Genomic DNA, 18,479 nt, shown 5'->3' with positions numbered 1-18,479 from the left:
TGGCACAGTAAAATCTGTATTTAAAAAGCTTGCAAAGATAAATATTTAATACCCCAGTAGGCATCCCAGCGCTTTCAACAAGATTCATGAGCATCAGATGTGCCAAAACCAATTCTGCGATGTGGGATTAGATGACCTTAATAGATGTTAAAACTTGACTATTTTAGTATCTTCAGGTGCAGCCTCGCAGTGACAAATGCTGCAAATGGTGACTCCTCCATGGTTTCCTATTTCCTCTCCTCCCTGTCTCTTTTTAAAATTTGCAAGGCAGTGTGTCTCGGTCGCCAGCGGTGCCAGCTGAGGAAGCAGGCTCCATGGGAGGATTTCTGTGTTGGTGACCTTTCCTGAGAGGCAAAAAAAAATCCAAGAAAAATCCTGGGCGAAACTCATTAGTCTTTTTACCCACCGGTGGATTTTATTCCTCCCCTAGTTTTCCAAAGTTGGCACAGTGTACATATTTGAAACGCTTTGGTGTTTTGGGGTCTGTTTTTGAGGATGAGCTTCCCAAATGGGACATGAGTGGTGATGCATCAGCTCAATCCACTCATTCACTTCACCGCGGTTTCCAGAAGATGGCAAGTGAATATTTGTGGTCCACTGTAGCAGACCACAATATTCATTTATAGTTTGGAAAAGGGATGGGGTTTGGTTTGGCAGTGTTTGGTGGCAATGTCTGTTGCTGTTATTAAATGCCAAAAAACAGTAGGAGTTGTATATTAGAGGGGGCGGCTCAGGAGCTATTATTGGTGAAATTTTAGGTATCATCATAGAAGTTCAGTGTGTCTGTGAGCAGGGTACAACACTCAGTCTGTTGTGCCTTCTTGCTCACAGTGCATTCGCAATTTAAGAGCAAGGTACCCGTAATGTTCTCTAGATGAAACCTTAATTCATAGACAAACTTCACTGACTTCATTTGAGGTCTGTATTTCATCCACAGGAAAGCCTAAGAATAATTTTTTTTCCAGACTTAAAGCTTTTTAATTATCTACTCTAGTAAATGTAGCATAGTTATTTCCAGGCAATTCCTCCCATTTTGTTTTGTTTGCAAAAAGCACCATATGCGCAAAGTAATGTTGCCTTGGATTGTTCTGCCAACTCAGTGCTCTGGTTGGCTAAATATCCTTCTGCTAAAAAATTGTATAATTAGTTTGTTTTATTTTAAAGGTCATTTTTAATTTCTTCTAGAAAAAGCTTGCATTCCTCTTAAGATGGCTTTTCTTTTTGTTAGTGCTTTGAATTTGTTGTTGACTACCTTAGTTAAACTTGCTGTAAATTTGTTTTCTGTAGTTCACAATGAATTAAATTTTCTGGTTAAAAGCCAGACAGTGAGATATACTGTAAGTGTGAATTTCACGATAACAATAGACCTAATCCAACTATATTTTCTTTCTTCTCAATTAGAGCCAAAGACACTGACCAAAATTTCCATTCTACTATATCTTAGTTTTGCTTTTTCCGCTATTCCTCTGTGCGTATGTGTGATCTACTAACAAGATTTAGTGCTCCCTTATTTCCTCCTTTATATTCACAAAAGTATTTTAGCATGTGCCATTACTATACCATTATTACTGTGCCATTATTTACCCCCACAGACACTTTTTCTGGCAAATCATTTATTTCTCTTTTGATGTTTCCGATGATTTTGCCTTACCATTCTCAAATTATGTTTTAATTTATTGACCTATGAGTATAAGCTCATCTGCAAAGCCTTGACTCTGTTCCTTCGTGGCCTGGGATCTTTAAGCTTAAGTGACTACTGGCTAATTTCTGTTCAATGCAAAGATTTCCATAGCTGGATGCAGCTGTGTCAATGTGCAGTGCTGTGATACATGTTCAGATATTTTCTGGTTTCTTTATAGTGCTTTGCTGTGCGCTCTCTGGGCTGGGTAGAAATGGCAGAGGAAGATCTTGCTCCTGGAAAAAGCAGCGTTGCTGTGAACAACTGCATCAGACAACTCTCATATTGTAAAAACGACATCAGAGACACTGTTGGCATTTGGGGAGAGGTAAGAATGCAATGACCCGCCTGTTCCTCTTGGGACATTCCTCTTGTGTCACAAAGTATCTTGAAAAAGAATTCTATATAGTCAAATGCAGCCATGCTTGTTTCTTTATCCATCTAAAACGTGAAGTTAAAATTGTGTTGGTCCGAAGTTAGACATTAGAGTACTCAGGTTTTCTGTGCAATCTTTAATGGACTTTAACAGGAAAAAAATGTTTTCAAGTCGCATGTTGGGACTTCCCTTTCCCAGCTGGCACAGCTAGAAAATACAAAATTGTTCAAGGGCAGATTTGACATTTTTGTTCCAAATGGCTCAGGACAGCAAGTGCCACAAAGTCCTCAATTTAACGTTTGTGTCTTTGCTCTGTGTATTTTGTAATGCACAGTAAAATCTAACAGCATAGTACAAAACTACCAGTGGGTGCTATAGAATACTATTTGACAATAAAAACAAATTTCTGAATTACAGACAAGAGATCAAAGGGAGAGATGCTGAATAAGCAGAAAAAAGTCAATTCTGACTAGCACATATCTGTATAATAACAGTGTTTAGACACACACAAGCAAAACCATTGAAATTAGTGGAAAGTTTTCTCTTGACTAGAAGTTTTAGAGTAATGCTTTGGAATACCATTTTCAGACATGTTTACCAGTGAGAAAGGGACTTCAAGGAAACTGAGACTGGAATGTTCAGAGCTCCTAAAACACGTGAGAAGACTGAGACTGATAGTCGGGTGGCTTAATTTAAGATGATTATTTTACCGTGTTTCAAAAGAAAAAGAATTTTCTCATGTGTCTGTTAGTTCCTCTCCAATAACTTTTGAATCTATTGACCATTGTCATCCAAATTTGTCGTTGCCAAATTCCTGCAAACTGAGGGAAAAAGGGAGAGCGCTGCTCTTCTCTTGTTTTAGTTTGCTGACGGGCGAGTGCACCTTCGTCAGCTGAGCCACCACGGGCTGAGCTTGCTTTCTTCAACTCGGCCGCAGGAGAGGACAGCAGCGTGGGGGCTCTGCGCAAACCTGCAGGAAGCTCGAGGTGCTGTGGTGGGGGAAGGAGGCACGTGTGGGGCAGAGGACAGGGTGAAACGTGTGGAGGGGTTAGTTTAATGAAGTAAGAAGAGAGGAACATTATAGTGGTGGAGGCACAGAAGACGTGAGAGACAAATCCACAGGAAAACAGACTTCGCTATCTGTTTGCTGTTGGAAGAACTGAACTTAGACTTGAGCCAAGTCTTATTCTGTTCCTCTCTCCTGACCTATTGCCAGGAGGGTTGCACTAAAGTGGATTTACTGCGCAGTGACGTGAATGCAGAAGTGACATAGGAATGAATGTTGTTACCTTCGCCGATATTTGTGTGTGATCTAAGAGAAGCGATGCTGCCAAGCAGAAAGGAGTCTCTGTCTTGGTGAAAATTTACTGCTGCAGTCCAAGGCTTGTGTTCACTGCCCTGGCTGCGACCACAACGATGCAGAGACACTTCAGAGGAGCAGTTGGGAGAAAGGACATTTTTAAAAATGAAAAGAAAAAAAAAGGTTTCGGGGGCACCTCCCCTTATTTTGGAAGGAAAATACCATTCATTTGCATTTTAGTTTGAATGTAAGGCATTTTTCTATTTAAAGAAACTTTTTTTAAAATATAAGAAATGTATATTGTAGATATAAAAGAACAAGGTAACACTGGTCTCCCTTCTTGTTTCCAGAAAGATTTTTATTTAGTTAATATAGCTAGACAAGCGATTACAGCAGTGTTGGTCATGGTTTTTTGGACCTACTGCTGAAACTGAGAGGAAGAAAGTAATAATCTATTTACATGTCTGTAGTTTCATCCATTTTTCAGATGACAGAATTCTTGTTGACTTGAAATTATCATTTACTTTGAAATAGAGTTTTCTTTTGCTTTAAGAGTTAATGTACTCTTCTTTCCATATACTCTACTGTCAATGCCATTGTGCTTTGTTTGAAACCCTTATTGTATTTCAAGCCAAACTGGTGAAAAGGTTCAGTCCCCTTGAAAATACATTAATTAATTAAAAATACTCTTCTGCTTTGTTGTACTGAACAAAATTTAAGTACGGAGACGCTGTGCTTGAACAGATGCCCCCTAAAATAAATAGTCTTTTTGATTTTAAAAGAAATCATTAGAACCCTTATTTTCTGCGGGCACCGTAATGTTTCAAGAGTGATGGGAAAGGGCATGTTTTAAAGAGGAATCTGAAAAAAGTGTAGTAGTCACTGACATATCAGATGGAGCACATACAGCAAAAAAATCTATCATGAACCAGAACTGATGACTGCAGATTGGAGTTTTAAGATTGCCTAAAGATTTATTTTACCTCTAATGCAGTGAAAGTGAGATTGGGACTAGGTACTTGTGACTTAAAAAAAGAAAGAAAAAGAAAAAGAAAGAAAAAAGAAAAGAAAAGAGAGAGAGAGAAATACCCCAACCACTTGGGGTAGAATTCTGACCCAGCTGAAGCTTTGTCGTTGACTTTAATGTGGGATTTCATGCCCTCCACTCCTCTAAAAAAGAAATGAAAATATATAATGAGTCATTCCTATTTCTTATTTCCACAACTCTGTAAAATCTAAGGAAAATGTGACTAGTCTGTTGGTATTACTGCTTTGCCATGCATTATATTCCTGTGCATTAAAAATATCATTTACATGAAAGAGGAATAGTGTTGCCGTCGACCTGTCACAGTAAATAACACCTCCCTGGAAGGCTATTGGGGCCAGATTTTTCCTTTCCCCTCCTGAGCTGCCCTGCGCGGTTCTTCCCGTGAGAGCCCTGCTCGTCCTGCAGCATCAGGTCTTTGCTGCTTTTCAGCACTCTGAGACAGGGAAGTCTATGTTTGAGCTCCCGCTGTGCCCAAATCAGTGCCCTGTGCAGTATTTTCATCTTTTTCATCTCTAAAACAGCTTTTGTATAATAAGGCAACAAAACTTAGCAAAATACATTGCTTCTGCTTGCGGCCAAGCTACCCCTTGGGTGCTGCAAGGATAATTTTCTATGATTTATGTTCCTTATCTGCTCATTCGCCAACCTTTTCCAGCTAATTTGGATTCAATCTTATTACCCTAGTCCTGGTGTATTTTGTGTGATGAACGGGAATTTACCTTCTTTTAATAATTTCCTTTGGAATAAATGTATAAGTAGAAAATGGATTCCAGAAGCAATCTTTCTGACACTTGGTGACGTTCTTTACACCAACTGTTTAGTGCTTCTGACCTCCAAGCAAATTTCTCGTCCTCTTTCTTTTTTGTGATTCTGTTTTCTGTTTGGTCTCCTTCCTCGTCCGGGCTGCCTGGTACTATCCTGGCTGCTGAGTTTATTTCACATTTTCCGTGTTCTGCATGTCGTAAGCGGTTGAGTAACGCTGGTGTGCCCCACTTACACGCAGGGTTGTTGCAGCAACTTCTGTTTCTGCTGCTCTAGGACCAGTCCGTATATCCAGCCTCGCATCTCTGCCTCGGCTCTGTTTTTTTCCATCAGGCAAGACGTCTTCGTGTAGGGAAGTGGGAGAGGCGGGGAGCGCCCGCGCGAGGCCGGTGCTCCCACCGCGTGCCGGGGGCGGAGGGCTAAAGAGGGCTGGGGGCTGCCTTCCCCCTCGCTGGGCTGTGCAGCCCTTGCTGCCCGGCCATGAAGCCCCGCAAGCAGGCCCTTCCCGGGGGCAGGGAAGGCATGTCTTACACAGGGACAAAATTAGACATCGTGAAAACCTGAGCCGCTCTAATCAGGCGGGAAGAGGGTTTCTGTGCCATCTAGGGGAGGAGAAAGGTCATTTTTGAAACGATTGTCAGTATGAAGTCAGAGCCTTTCCGCTCCTGCTGTTCACTTATAGATTCTGGCACAATACCAGGGAAACAAATTACTCTATATTTAGCAGATAGCCTCCCACGTTATTCTTCTTATCGGCAGTAGCTTGTCTTACCCCTTGGCAGTAAGTCGAGGATCATTTCCGTGGGATCCCACAGAGTGCTGAGAAGGTGCATGCTCTCCAAAAAGGGGACTACTGGATGCGGTAGAAGAGGGAGCAGACCTTTTGTGAATGCCAGCAATAGCAGGAGGATTAGTGTTTGTGAATTAGTATCAAAAGAAAAATTGCCTCTAAATTGGTTTCCTCTAAGGGAAAAAAACACATTCTCCTAGTTCTTTCATGCCAGAAGAATTATGGAGACGTCCTGGCTCCAGGATTCTGCAATTTTTCAAAAAAATTTTTTTTTTCAATTCCGCAAAATTCACATAGATGTCTTAGTGCTAGGTTTTCCCCTTTAATGCAGTTTTCTTCAAACCCTCTAAACCCTTTGACGCACACATTTCTGTCAGTTCCCGTGTCCCGTTGGCTAAAGCTAGTGGAAATAAAGCACGTGATGTGTGAAGGAAAGAGCTCTGCCTTAAAAGTATTGGTTTTGATGGAAACAGGTTTTGACCTCAGTTACCTTTGGAAGAGTTTACTGGAAAACAGATAAGCAAACAATTTGTTGAATAACTAATTCCTTTCATTAAATGAGTCAAAGGATTTTATTTAAAAGATATTAAAGGCTTTTGTGGTTGGGAACATTTAGAAGTGCTAGCTGTAGTAAAATATTACCTTGAGTCTTTTTCGCAACAGAAGTGAGTGAAGTTGTTTTCAAACACTCTAGAAACAAACTGAAACTTTGAGTACGTTAAAAGAGGTGTAGATGTAGCACCTTAACCTCGGTCAGTTTGAGAAGGGGAAGCGGTGTGTGACTGTACTTTGTCTGGAGTTGCAGGGCAAAGACATGTACCTTATCCTGGAAAACGACATGCTGAACCTGATCGACCCCATGGATCGCACCGTTCTGCATTCGCAGCCCATCGTGAGCATCAGAGTTTGGGGAGTGGGTCGTGACAACGGCCGGTGAGTCCTCACCCTTCTTGTTTCCTTTGAGCTGGTGCTGTTTATATGTGCTGATACCCGGAGATACAGTGATACCCGGTCCAAGTTAGCAATCACTGCTATTCTTTTGATTGGGTAACTGTCCTGGTGGCTATGCTTGTTTTTTCTGATCAATAAATCCTTTTTCTTCTTCTTTTTGCTTTTTTTAATCTCTGCTTTTTTTAGTATGTCACATCCTGTTTTCCTAAATCTGCATAGAGCAGACTTTTCAGGTGGACTCAGCCAAGTCCATAAAACAGCACATGCAACACTGTTTTGTTTCAAATATACAAAGAAATTGTATATAAAACAGTATTTTCAAATAAGACCCATGACGTATTTCTTCTCCTAGTTATGTGTCATTCTGCTGGTCAAAGTTAAATGTGGTAGTTATTTTTCACTGACTATATGCATTTGTTTCCACATTCTTGAGAGATTTGATTTGCTTGAGAGAAAACTTATGTTTTTCCCGCATTAGTATTTCTTGAAGATCTTGACAAGGAAGTTTCTTGGAGTGTTCCAGAATAGTGAGATTTTTCTACATCCCCACTGAAATCTGATCGAAAAAGAGCTAAATTTCTGTCTTGGCATGGGGTAAAACCACAAATATATCTTAAAGGCTTTCCTGAACTGGAACCTTTCATTAGCTTCCGTTCCTAATTGGTCTTCTGATGGTAATATCCTGGTTTTTCATGTAACCTTGTGGAAACAGGATTGAGAAGGTGCTTTATTTAGAGCTGGGTTGCAAACTGCTTTCTTGTCCTGTTAAAATTTTTGGCATGTCAAAAGTGTTTCCTTTCACACTAAGCAATTCCAAGATCTTTGGCCAATACCCGTCCTGATGCATTGTGATAAAAATTTTCTTTTCTCTCTGACTTTTGATTAGAAGTTTCATTTTGGGCCTGGAAAATCTTTTCCAGTAAAAGATTTTGTGAAAGTTCTGTATTCCCACAAAAAGTTTCTGGTTACCTCTGGATACGTTTCTAAGAGGAAAAGTGGTAAGTGTTTCTGTGACCTAATTCCATCTTTCTGAATTTTCCAGTTCTGTGAATGGCTGGTATTTCTTTTAGTGTTTTTTATTTTCATTGATTTAGATTTTTGCGAGATTTAAAAGGGCAAATCCACTTAGAAATTATGGGAGGCAAAGAGGTTTTATCTTCTTATGAATAAAACATTAAAGTGCTTTGTTTGCTTGAGAAAATGAGTGCATTGCACATTTCCCTTCAAGTCAGGTTTGTAATAGCTTTCTTTGGTCAGGAAATAGATTATCTTTCGGGGCATCTCAGTGTAATACAGCTGAACAGAATTTAGGAATTACAGACTTCTGGAAGGCAACTTTCCTTTTTCATTACTTTTTTGAAGCATTTACAGTTCTGTTGTCAAGTATTTGTGTTTCTTTGGAAAATAAAATCATTCCATTATGCTTTTTGTAAAATAAAATCGTGGGTCACGTTTCTCCAGGTTGGATATCTGCTTGTCCTAAAGATAAAACTGGTCATAGAAACATCACTGTTGAAATGAGACATTTGAAAACAGTTAAGAGAAATGTGCCTATTGCAGTCATGCAGCACCGAGAATGTCATAAGCTTTGGAGAAACCTCTCCAGGAGTGGGGAGCAATAGCAAATTCTTCTAGATGAGCACAAGGCCCATCAGTAGACCTGGGGTCGGTGGAAGAGCTTCGTGCTTGTGGAGATCATTTTGTCTGCACTGACCTAGACAACAGCAATATTACCAGCCATGGCGTGTCAATAGTGTAATATCTAAAAAGCTATATACAAGGAACTCGAAAGAGCGTCCCTGATCCCAAACCTGAACAGTTCTGTGCTATGTCTGGGGACCAAAGATAAATTCCAATTCTGTTGAGGTTTCTGCGGAAATCTCACGTCTCTATTAAGAAAATTTATCAGCTGTGGAGTATGTGGGGGAAGGACACATCCAAGTTAAAAAAAAAAAAAATAGAGGGGAGTAGGAGAGGAGCAAATCATTCTCCGTCTTGGTGGTAAGAGGGAGAAGTTTCCTTTACTGTTTTCCTGAACAGTGATTTTGTGACATTGTTAATACAGAGAACCAGTGTTAGAGCAAAGAAACTAAATCTTCTCTTGTGTTTCTAACATCAGAAGAGAAGTTCAGAGGAATTTGGCCCTTCTATGTTGAAACAGAATATTTGTTTCCAGAGGAAATGACTTTTCTTGATTGGTTGATGTAGATAACAGTATGAAATAGTTTACTGAAGCTTTAATATATAAACACACAATAAAAAACAACCATAATATCTCACTTGCTGACACAGTAATGTTCTTACTGCATGGAATCTATTTTTTTGCCCCCTAAGTAGTTTGATTTCAGAGCCTTCGTGTTCTTAGCCCTTCGTAAGAATTCTGATAGATGCTTCTACAGAAATTTTGTGTCCAATATGACTTTCAGAACTGGAGTGCCTATTCTTCTTGAAATTAAATTTGTTTGACACTTTATCCACCCATTTAAACAAGTAAGATTGCAGAAAAAAATGTGTAGCCATTATTTGTAAGTAAACTTACTGTGTGTGCTGTTAACTAGGAAGTAGAAAATCCAAAAGCCAAGCAGAAAGAACAAACTTACGACCGAGTAGTCAGATTTACAGTGAATTTTGGGCATAGGGAGGTTCAGTGTAGGAAATACGCATTGGAGGGTAGCGTGAAGGATGCAGCATTTGCTGAACGAGCACCAACACACAACAAAAAAGCATTTGGTGACAAGAGAACCCGAGCCATGATGGGAGGCTCATCATCTCAGTGGACTGGAGCATTTGTCTTGTTATTTGGGGTGAGGGAAACCATGCGATTGAACTGGCAACTACACGGTACCTGTTTTTCATTATATACATTAACAAGCGGTGTGTGGGTAAAATTAGCTGTTTAGCTGTCAAGTAGGAAACACTAGAGCCTCTCACTGATTGCAATAGCAATTTTCTATGGTTATGATTTTGCCATCAAAAAGGTGAGTGGAATGCATTGTTTCTTTTGTGGATTAATTTTCCAGGAAGTCTGCACAATCTCAGCTTTTAGCATGAAACTCTTCTAGATGTTGTTGCAAATGAATGTGGTCAATGTGCTACATCTTACATTCCAAGAATCTGTATAGTAAAATGTATTCTATTTTTTTGAAAAGAAGTCGTTAAATTCTAAAATATTGTAGAAATTTATATTTGCTCTACACTGAGCTATTATATTTTCTCTGTATTTAGAAGATTTGTATTTTCTCTATATTGTCTTTATCTTTCTCCATAATGATCTTCCAACTCTCCTTTTTAACTGAATTTTGCTTGTAGGAATTTATTTGGGTAGATTTTGCTTTGGAAGATAAAAAGACTTTCTAATGACACCTGACCAGATGATTTTCTAAGCTATACAGTAATGAAAGATTGATGAAATACAGAGAGCTGCTGATGAAAGTTTAATCTGAGGATATGTCTGCTAACTCACCTCAGGCAGAAATGTCTTCCGGGAGACTGTAATAATTCTCTCCATACGTTACACTATTATCTTGACCTCTAGGACTATTTTTTTTAAATACAGTTCTGTCATAAGCAAAGACTTGATCATTTTGTTGACTTAAGCTGTGTGATGATTTTGTGTTTTGAAGGGTAATTTCCCTTGCTTTCAATTAATCACTTGGTAAAGTAGGTTTAACCTTAAAAAAAAAAAAGAAAAAGAAAAAGCATGCCTTTGTAAAATAGTGAACAGAAACACGTTTCCGCAATGAAAGTTTGTGAATAGGCATGCATGTGTGTGTGTGTATATACACATATATATGTGTACAAAATCAGTTTACTGAGATTCTAAGCTACCATGTTTGATAAGTATATATGCTCATAAAGGGCAAGTAAACATATTGTATATGTCCATCTTTTGGCAGACTTTTTGTATCTTTAGTATGATCTCGTGATTTTTAAGGGTAAAAGCCATTATCCTCTGTTGTTGATAAAGTCTTCCTCTGCTGCTCTACTGAAAACAGAGCTATGACAATTTGTTTAATACTGTTTTCAAATAAGAAAATTCCTAATAATTGCTTAAATAGTTTGATTTCAAGACGAGTGAGGTCGTTGTTGCCTGGAGGATTTGTGGAATCACAGGCATATGGGTGAGTAAGGGTCAGTGCTGCATTTGATTCTTAAAAAGCAGCCCATGACCTGTTTTCTCTGGATTTTAAAAGCATCTTGGAAAATATTAGCCTATTAGAGCTGTGAAAGGGTTGTTCTTTTCACTTGTGAGCTGCATTGCTGTACATTAATCATTCCTTAGTCAGGGTTGGGTTCTGCCTCCCCTCTGAACTGCTGGTGCATGCCCTTTGCTTTCTGAGCAGCTTGCTAACAAGGAGGAGAAGAAGGGTAATGGCCCATCAATTTTGCAAAAGAGTTTCTGGTAGCCCATTTCCCTGGATCCTCCTTTATAATCATTATTCTTATATGAATGCAGAGCCCAGCTCAAGTTTTAAAAGCTCTGTGGGGCCTTAACTGCCTGAAAGATCAGTTTGGTCCCCTCTGTTGGTCCCCTCTAATGTGGTGTCTTCATACAGCAGCACTGTATTCCAGCTGAAAAATTCAAAGATTCAGTGCTCCAGAGAGCACTCAAATTTGTGTGGTTTTTTTTTTTTTTTTTTTTTTTTTTCTGTATGTTTTGTGTATTTTTTGACAGGCTGAGAACTTAGTGCAGTTGCTCTTAGTTTTAAATGGTGGAGAGGCAGATTCTTTGAAATTAGGATTCCTTGATATTAGGCACTATGAATAGACTGAGTGTGATAGCGTTATGCTTCCTTCTGTGCCCTAATAATACCTGTTTAGGCAGGTTGGGTGTTTCAGCTCTTCTTCTCTGTACATGTCCATTGCCCCGTTCCTTATCTGAACTGCTGCTGGTTTTCTGCCCTAGATGTCTGGGAATGCAATGAGGCCAGGAACCAGGAAAGAGCTGTTAAGGGGGAGAGGGACTAGATTAAACAGAGTCAACACTCAGAACCAAAGTGGAAAGTGGAAACTGAATCTGCCAGAAGAAGAGCAAGGTAGACAGCTAAATGCATATATACCTCCAGTCAAATGGAAATAATACTGTAAGTCTGGAAGAGCAGAAAATAGAAATAACAAGATGGAAACTGCCAAAATAGAGCTCAGGAGCTGTTGAGACAAGAGTTGAGAAAACTATTGGGGTGGTGAGAGTGAGAAGACAAATGTGTGGAAAGGTGAGAAGGAAAAGGGGTGAAACGATGGCTCAGATTTTCACAGTATGGGGGACTGAAAATAGTATCCCATCTTGCTGTTCAGGCAGCTAAATAAAAATGGCCTTATTTCAGAGGTGTCTAACATCTACACTGTCCATTAACTTCAGCAGGATCCGTGTATGTTCAGTGTCTTTGAAAACCAAATGCCTAAATATTGATGTGGAAACCTTTCCCTGGACATTCAGATTTGAAGGTTTGGTCTTGAATGGCAATGATATGGTGAGATGTTTCGGTGTTGAGTGTGTGTCAAGCTAAAGAGGGACAGAGCTGTGCTTGCACGATGGCTGGTGCGGACAGAGCTGTGCTTGCACGAGGGCTGGTTGGTCAGAGGACAGGCAGTCTGGGAGCTGTGCTGTGCGGTGGCTGTCTGGTTGGGGTGTTGTGCTCCTAAGCTCCTGTGCAGGTCTCCCATACGGACGTGGGATTTTAGGTGGCATCCTTAGCCTTACTTAGACAATTTAGCACTAAGGCAAGGGCGAACAATAGTTTGTATACATCCGTTTAGTGCAAGTATCTTGATGTAACTTTAATTTCTCATTCCCGTTTTTAGAAGATACTCTGGTTACAAGCTGGTGGCTGGTTGCCATCAGCCTTCAGTGGTGCGGGGTGGCCGTAGCGCTGCCCTGCTCGGCATGGTGTTCGCGGCCTCTCAGCTTCGCCTGCCCTTAGAGGGGAGGGCTGAGAACCGGGCTGCGCTCCGAGCTTGAGGCTTGCTCCGAGCCCGCAAGAAGCTTATCACGCTGTGCGAGATAATGAATAATAAACTTCCTCTTCTGCATTAAGTTGGCATGGTCAAGAAGAGCTGAAAATAAAATAAATTAAAACTGAGTGTCTTTATGCACCTGCTCTTCTGAAAAGATAACACCCTTCAAAGAATGCATAATTATAGCTGAAGTCTTCAAACCCGGAGACACCATTAATCAATATTGCCTATTCCCCTAAGTCCTCGTAACCTTGGAGTAAGGACAAAACACACTGTGAGGGATCATGTAAATAGGGGCATAGGTGAGGGATTATACTGGAAGAAAAGGATTTTACTGGCTTTTCTAACCCATATTCCTAGCTACTCTACTTTAATTTTAGAATAATCTTTTCTTTCTCCTTTTCCCTAACCCAACTGCATCTGAATATCCTTTCCTATGTATTTTAATAGCATTTTCCTCTCTCATTAATAAATAGTTTAGGAAATAGATTAAATTTTCAACTTGTGGCCATGAGGCCTGACATTATTGTTTGTGAATACGGCATATTCTAGGAAGGGGTAATAAATGCAGTTGTGAAGGGGGAAAGGCAATCAAACTAGCAAAAGAAATGTACATTATTGTTTGTGAATACGGCATATTCTAGGAAGGGGTAATAAATGCAGTCGTGAAGGGGGAAAGGCAATCAAGCTAGCAAAAGAAATGTATTTTCAAACAAACAGAGTTTAGTGGGCAAGAAAACTGTACATGTGTGTTCTTACTTTGATTAATGAAAATGATTTGTTTTAATTTCAGGAGTTAACCTGAAAGACGTGGTAGGCTGAACTGAAAGTTGAGATAGCATCCAAAGTTTTGCACCAGTGCATCTTTTTGTATTGGTAGTAGCCTAAATTGTGTCCATGCAGCATGCCTGTATCCTTTCTGCTTAAGTCCACCAACAGGATTAAAAATGAGTATGTGTAAGAGACTCTTACTTTTTACAGATGAGGCCAGTGAGCAGTTTAAGTGCCTGCAGAGGAGATGCCTAGGGATAATATTGGCCCTGGAGCTATAGATATGTGGTAACCTTTAAAAGGTGTAAAAATGCAGAAAAAGCAGCTTAGAAGCACAGTAGAAGCAGTAGCTAGTCGCGTAGGAAAAATAGAGAAAAGTCTTATGGAGCAAGGGGCTTGAGACAAATCTGGAACAGGAAAGTTAAGAAGATTTGTGTGGGAAAGGGGAAGGGAACAGAGATGTCCATAAAGGAGAGAGTGGAGAACTCAGGAAACTGGTGTGACATTAGCTGGTGAATAAATGAGAGGGATGGCAGAGGGCTGCCCTTCTTATTAGAAAAAACAGCAGGCAGCCGTTAGAAAAGTGTCACTTGCCGTACCAGTGGCCGAGTGTGGCCATGAATCACCTTAACAGAACCCCTTTTAAATTTTTTATTATAGAATATTTTTAGCATTCTTCGTACAAGCATTATTTTGTACAAATAAAGGAAAATATTGCATATAATTCGGGAATTATATCTAGCATTATATCCGGATTGCATTCCTGTATTTCTTCTTCAACTCAGTGGCGAAACAGCAGTGCAAGTGATGCAAAAGGCAGCCGCTCTCCTGCCCCATAGCTGTGAACAGAAAACACCCCAGCTCCCCGTCTCCCTGCAGGCTTTCTGCCTACTTTCAAGACCCAGTTAGAGACTTTGGTTTTAAGTGATGATGAATGGTAGCTTAAAATTGCCTTATTTGCTTTGCCTTGTCCTGGGCTGGTACCTCTCCACAGACGTACTGACGAAACCTGGCATCCTCCTGCCAAAACCCAACCAAGTTCATTTATAAATAAGGTGGGCACCTGAGGACCTTCTGAGGAGGAAAGAGGCTTTAGAGAGCATGGGCCCCTGGAGAACAGAGTGGGGTTTTAAGAAACATCATGCTAAGAAGTCTTACAAGCCTCGTGCTGGCTGAAACGTTCAGCACGGCTCCTTGCTGCCAGGCTTATCGTACGTTTGCGTGAGCAGCAACAGAGTTTCCCGTCATAGGATGAGGGACTCAGAAATACCAGCCTTTTGTAGGGGGTGTTTGCTATGCTCGTTGTTCCCTCCTGTAGTCAAAAGATTTGACTTCCTTAAAAAATGGTCACTGTACCAGTCGTGTCATTTCTGAAAACGTAATTCAGAGGAGAAGGTTCCCTGTGCAGTGGAAAGGGTTTAACTCCGTTACCTCTGTGTTACGCTAGCCGGGACGTTCCCGGCTTGTTAATATAGTATATTAAAAAGCAAAAAGACAGCCAGAAAATGGTGTGTCCCAAGTTTTACTTCCTATCCAAACAGTTCCTGCTGGTGCTACACTGGTGTGTTAGGGGTAGATGAGTGTTTCTCTGTGTGCCTTCACTATGTCAATATTTATATCAGCTTGCATAAATAAGTTTTAAGTTTGCAAGTGAGTGTTAAACTCCTGATGTCAAGGGAAGCTGTGAAATGCCTCAGTATTTGTAGACCACCATATGGAATTTGGCATACACTGCAATAAAATAATCTCCAAATTTTGTCCTGTGTTTTCTCTCTGACCATTGTCACAAACTTGATGGAGCAGCACTGGTTTAATAAGTGGAATATGCCTCTAAATAAAAGCGGATGTTCTTGCTATCAGCATATCATTTCAATTATTTAAATGTCACCTCTGCCTCAGGACTCCTTTCCATGTTTGCTACTAGCTGATTGCAATTCAAATGTTTATATGCAGTACATCTTTATGTAAATCATAGCATATACTGTCTTATCCACTACATGTATTTAGGAAACATTTACGCTTTGAGCGTATAATTCTGAGGATAATGTGTTGGCCTGTTTCCTAATATTGCCTCCACCAGGGAAAAGGGCCTTTGTTTGTCAGGGGAATTCAGCACAAGTTGCCCTCTGGCAGTGGAGGTTGATTCCCTCATAAAGTCTCTTTGATGTTTGTAGATTGATTAGCAGAAACTTAAACATTAATTTGAGTAAATGAAAATGATTTTTTTTTTCAATAGAGAATTCAAATGTCTTAAACGTTCAGGGTTTTTTGGAACTGATTGACTTGTTTTTGTACTTAGTTACTGTGTCACGTGAACATCAGTATTTTTGGAAGAACATTATATTTAATGGCACTGAAAAATCTGTGTGCATTATATCTCTCATGATATTGGACTGTTTCACACAGATGCTGTTCATCTTAATGTCATAAAGTAAGTTCAATTTATAACCTGAACGATGCATTAAACGTAGAACTCAATCATCTCTGTAAAATATTTCAGTATTTTATGGCGTGAAGTTCCCCTCTCACCACCTTGCTTAGTTTCCTAGCTAGCTGGACACACACCTGCATGCTCCTGAGTGTGGCCATCCTGCTGTTCTTACTGCATTTAACAAAGACGAAATAAATGATTTTTTTTTCCACTTCAGCCTTCCACCTGTGAAATTGAGCTTGGCTGTGTTCTGGGATGTATGCTATTGACTCATAGCAGTGTTTGGGATGATGCTGTGTTTGTCAAGAAGGAACGTTAAGAGGAATTATAGGAAATAATTTTTCGGCAGTCAGACTGGAAGGGACTGCCTGGGTCCTTATGGCCTGTCCCCTGCAATTGCAGACAATCTCGTAACAGTTTAAGGTCCTGCTTTTTTGGCAAGCTGGTATCAGGTCTTGGTCAGTTTGCTAAGATGTTTTGAGTTGCTTTTGCTTTGTAGTCATGTATTGTCAGTCTTTCTGTGATTAAGAATTTTAATTTCTGACAGTTCCTTTTGGTATTGTCTGAAGAATCGAAATAAATTCTACCTGTATATCTGCAAAAAATGTCTGTAGGAGTATCCTAAAAAGTACTCAAATCCACTAAAAACCAGATGCACTAAGAGATTTTTTTTTGCATGGTTTTTATTTTATTAGGAAAATTGCGTCTCATCTCTGGTTTTGCTCAACTACCAGCAGAAGCGTAATGATATGAATTAAACAAAGCAAACTGAGCAATTGCTCATACCCGCTGTTTGTTTATGAAGTGCGTACATGGCTTCAAGGGTCTTGGTTTAACAAACAGACAAAGCCCTTCTGGGATGTTGCCAACCCGAGCAGTCATAAATGGTATTCATTTCATCACTTCTGTGCCTTTAGGATTTGAGATAATATTCCAAACTTTGCTCATCATCCATGGATGCTGAAAGCTTATTGTATAGTGTGTATGGAGAGTCTCAAATCCCTGTCTGAATCCCGGATTTAAACTTTATGAAACATTCCTTCACTCTTCTCTCACCTTCTCTCCCCTCTTTTTGAAAATAATGTGAAAATTCAGATAAATGAATCTTCGTGAGAAGGTTGACAGTGCTGTTGCTGCTGGATGACTTCTGATAGGAGTGAATAGAAAGAATGTACAAGAATAAGACATTAGCTCTGCCTTATTTGCAGGTTAGATTTTCAGCCTTGTATTAAAACAATATTCTTGCAAATCTTCTGAAGATCTGCCAGGACCTCCAAAAAATGTTAGAATGAGTAATCTGAGATAATATTCAGATTGAGGGTAGGTGGTAAACTTCTAGGTTGTTGAAGACTAAACAAAACTATCGTGCTTTACAGACTACCTTTTTGTCTCATGGGAATCTTAAAATGTTTTGTTTCAGAAAAGAATGATTGCTTCAGAATAACAAAAAACAGAGCAAACTTAGGAATTGCTTGTTTCCCTTCTTGTACAGCAGAAAGGAGCTTTGAATACAGCAGCAGCAGCAGTAGTTGGGATACAAATCTTGCTTCTGTTTCTCTTCGACGTAGGACCGATCTACAAGTGTGGGCCAGTAGCTGAGCTGTGCCAAGGTGTCTTGATGGAGTGCGGTTACTGAGGCTAACTTCTTGTCCACCTGCACAAATGCATTTGTGGTTTCACAGCACAAATTTGTCACTGTAATGTCACTTTTTTCTTAGACAAACTGAAAAAACTGCAACCTCAATCCAAATTCCTTATCCATTAACTCATTTTTTTTCCTTAAAATTTGCTAGCTCTGCAGTCCTAGGATTCATTCCTTGAACATGCCCAGGACAGCCACATCGTGATTATGAGTATTTACCTTTCTTCAGTCCACCCGCGGCTGTGCTGGTGTTACCAAAGCTGCGTGTGATGGGGAGTTGGTATTTTGCTTTGAGGTAAATCAGCTTCCAGCCATGGAAGAGGAATATTTGCTCACTTTAGGGAGAATGTGGTCCCACTCCAGTGTAGAGAATATATGCTCATTTCTTCTTCTTCCTTTTTTTCTTTATTTTCTTTCTTTCTTTTTTTTTTAATCTCTCTTACTGTTGTTCCCTGACAGTTTAGTGAGACAGTTGGCCACATCCAAGTGCATGGAGATCTGCCCAGATTCTTTGCAGTGTTAAGTATCCATCCCCTGATGATTAGCATGGCAGAGCCTTATCTCCAGTGACGAGCATAGAAACTTGGAAACATAACCCCCCTGAGGACCCAGGAGGGAGCACGTGTGAGCTGGAGAGGCTAGGACAGCTCATGTCTGCTTATACATCAGGAAGCAGGCCGGGCAGGTCTGCCAGTGCAGAAGTTGGCTATGTTGGCTCTTCATCTGCTGAGAGCTCTCTTGGGGAAATCTCAGCTTGCTGCTTTTGATCTTGTTG

The 18,479-nt window shown here is 40.1% G+C and overlaps 1 protein-coding gene across 16 annotated transcripts in view; it reads left to right on the top strand.

Annotated features, from left to right (window-relative positions):
• APBB2 (amyloid beta precursor protein binding family B member 2) overlaps window positions 1-18,479 on the top strand; it is a 185,121-nt gene that overhangs the window by 134,822 nt on the left and 31,820 nt on the right. For all 16 annotated transcript variants that reach the window (XM_062575478.1, XM_062575490.1, XM_062575492.1 and 13 more), the window contains 2 exons: window positions 1,860-2,006; window positions 6,760-6,887. In XM_062575478.1, the coding sequence (XP_062431462.1) occupies window positions 1,860-2,006; window positions 6,760-6,887 (275 nt within the window). The remainder of the gene's footprint in view (window positions 1-1,859; window positions 2,007-6,759; window positions 6,888-18,479) is intronic.

Source organism: Rhea pennata, chromosome 4, assembly GCF_028389875.1.
Source record: "Rhea pennata isolate bPtePen1 chromosome 4, bPtePen1.pri, whole genome shotgun sequence".
Lineage (NCBI taxonomy): Eukaryota > Metazoa > Chordata > Aves > Rheiformes > Rheidae > Rhea > Rhea pennata.
This window is presented reverse-complemented; position numbering and strand designations above follow the sequence as displayed.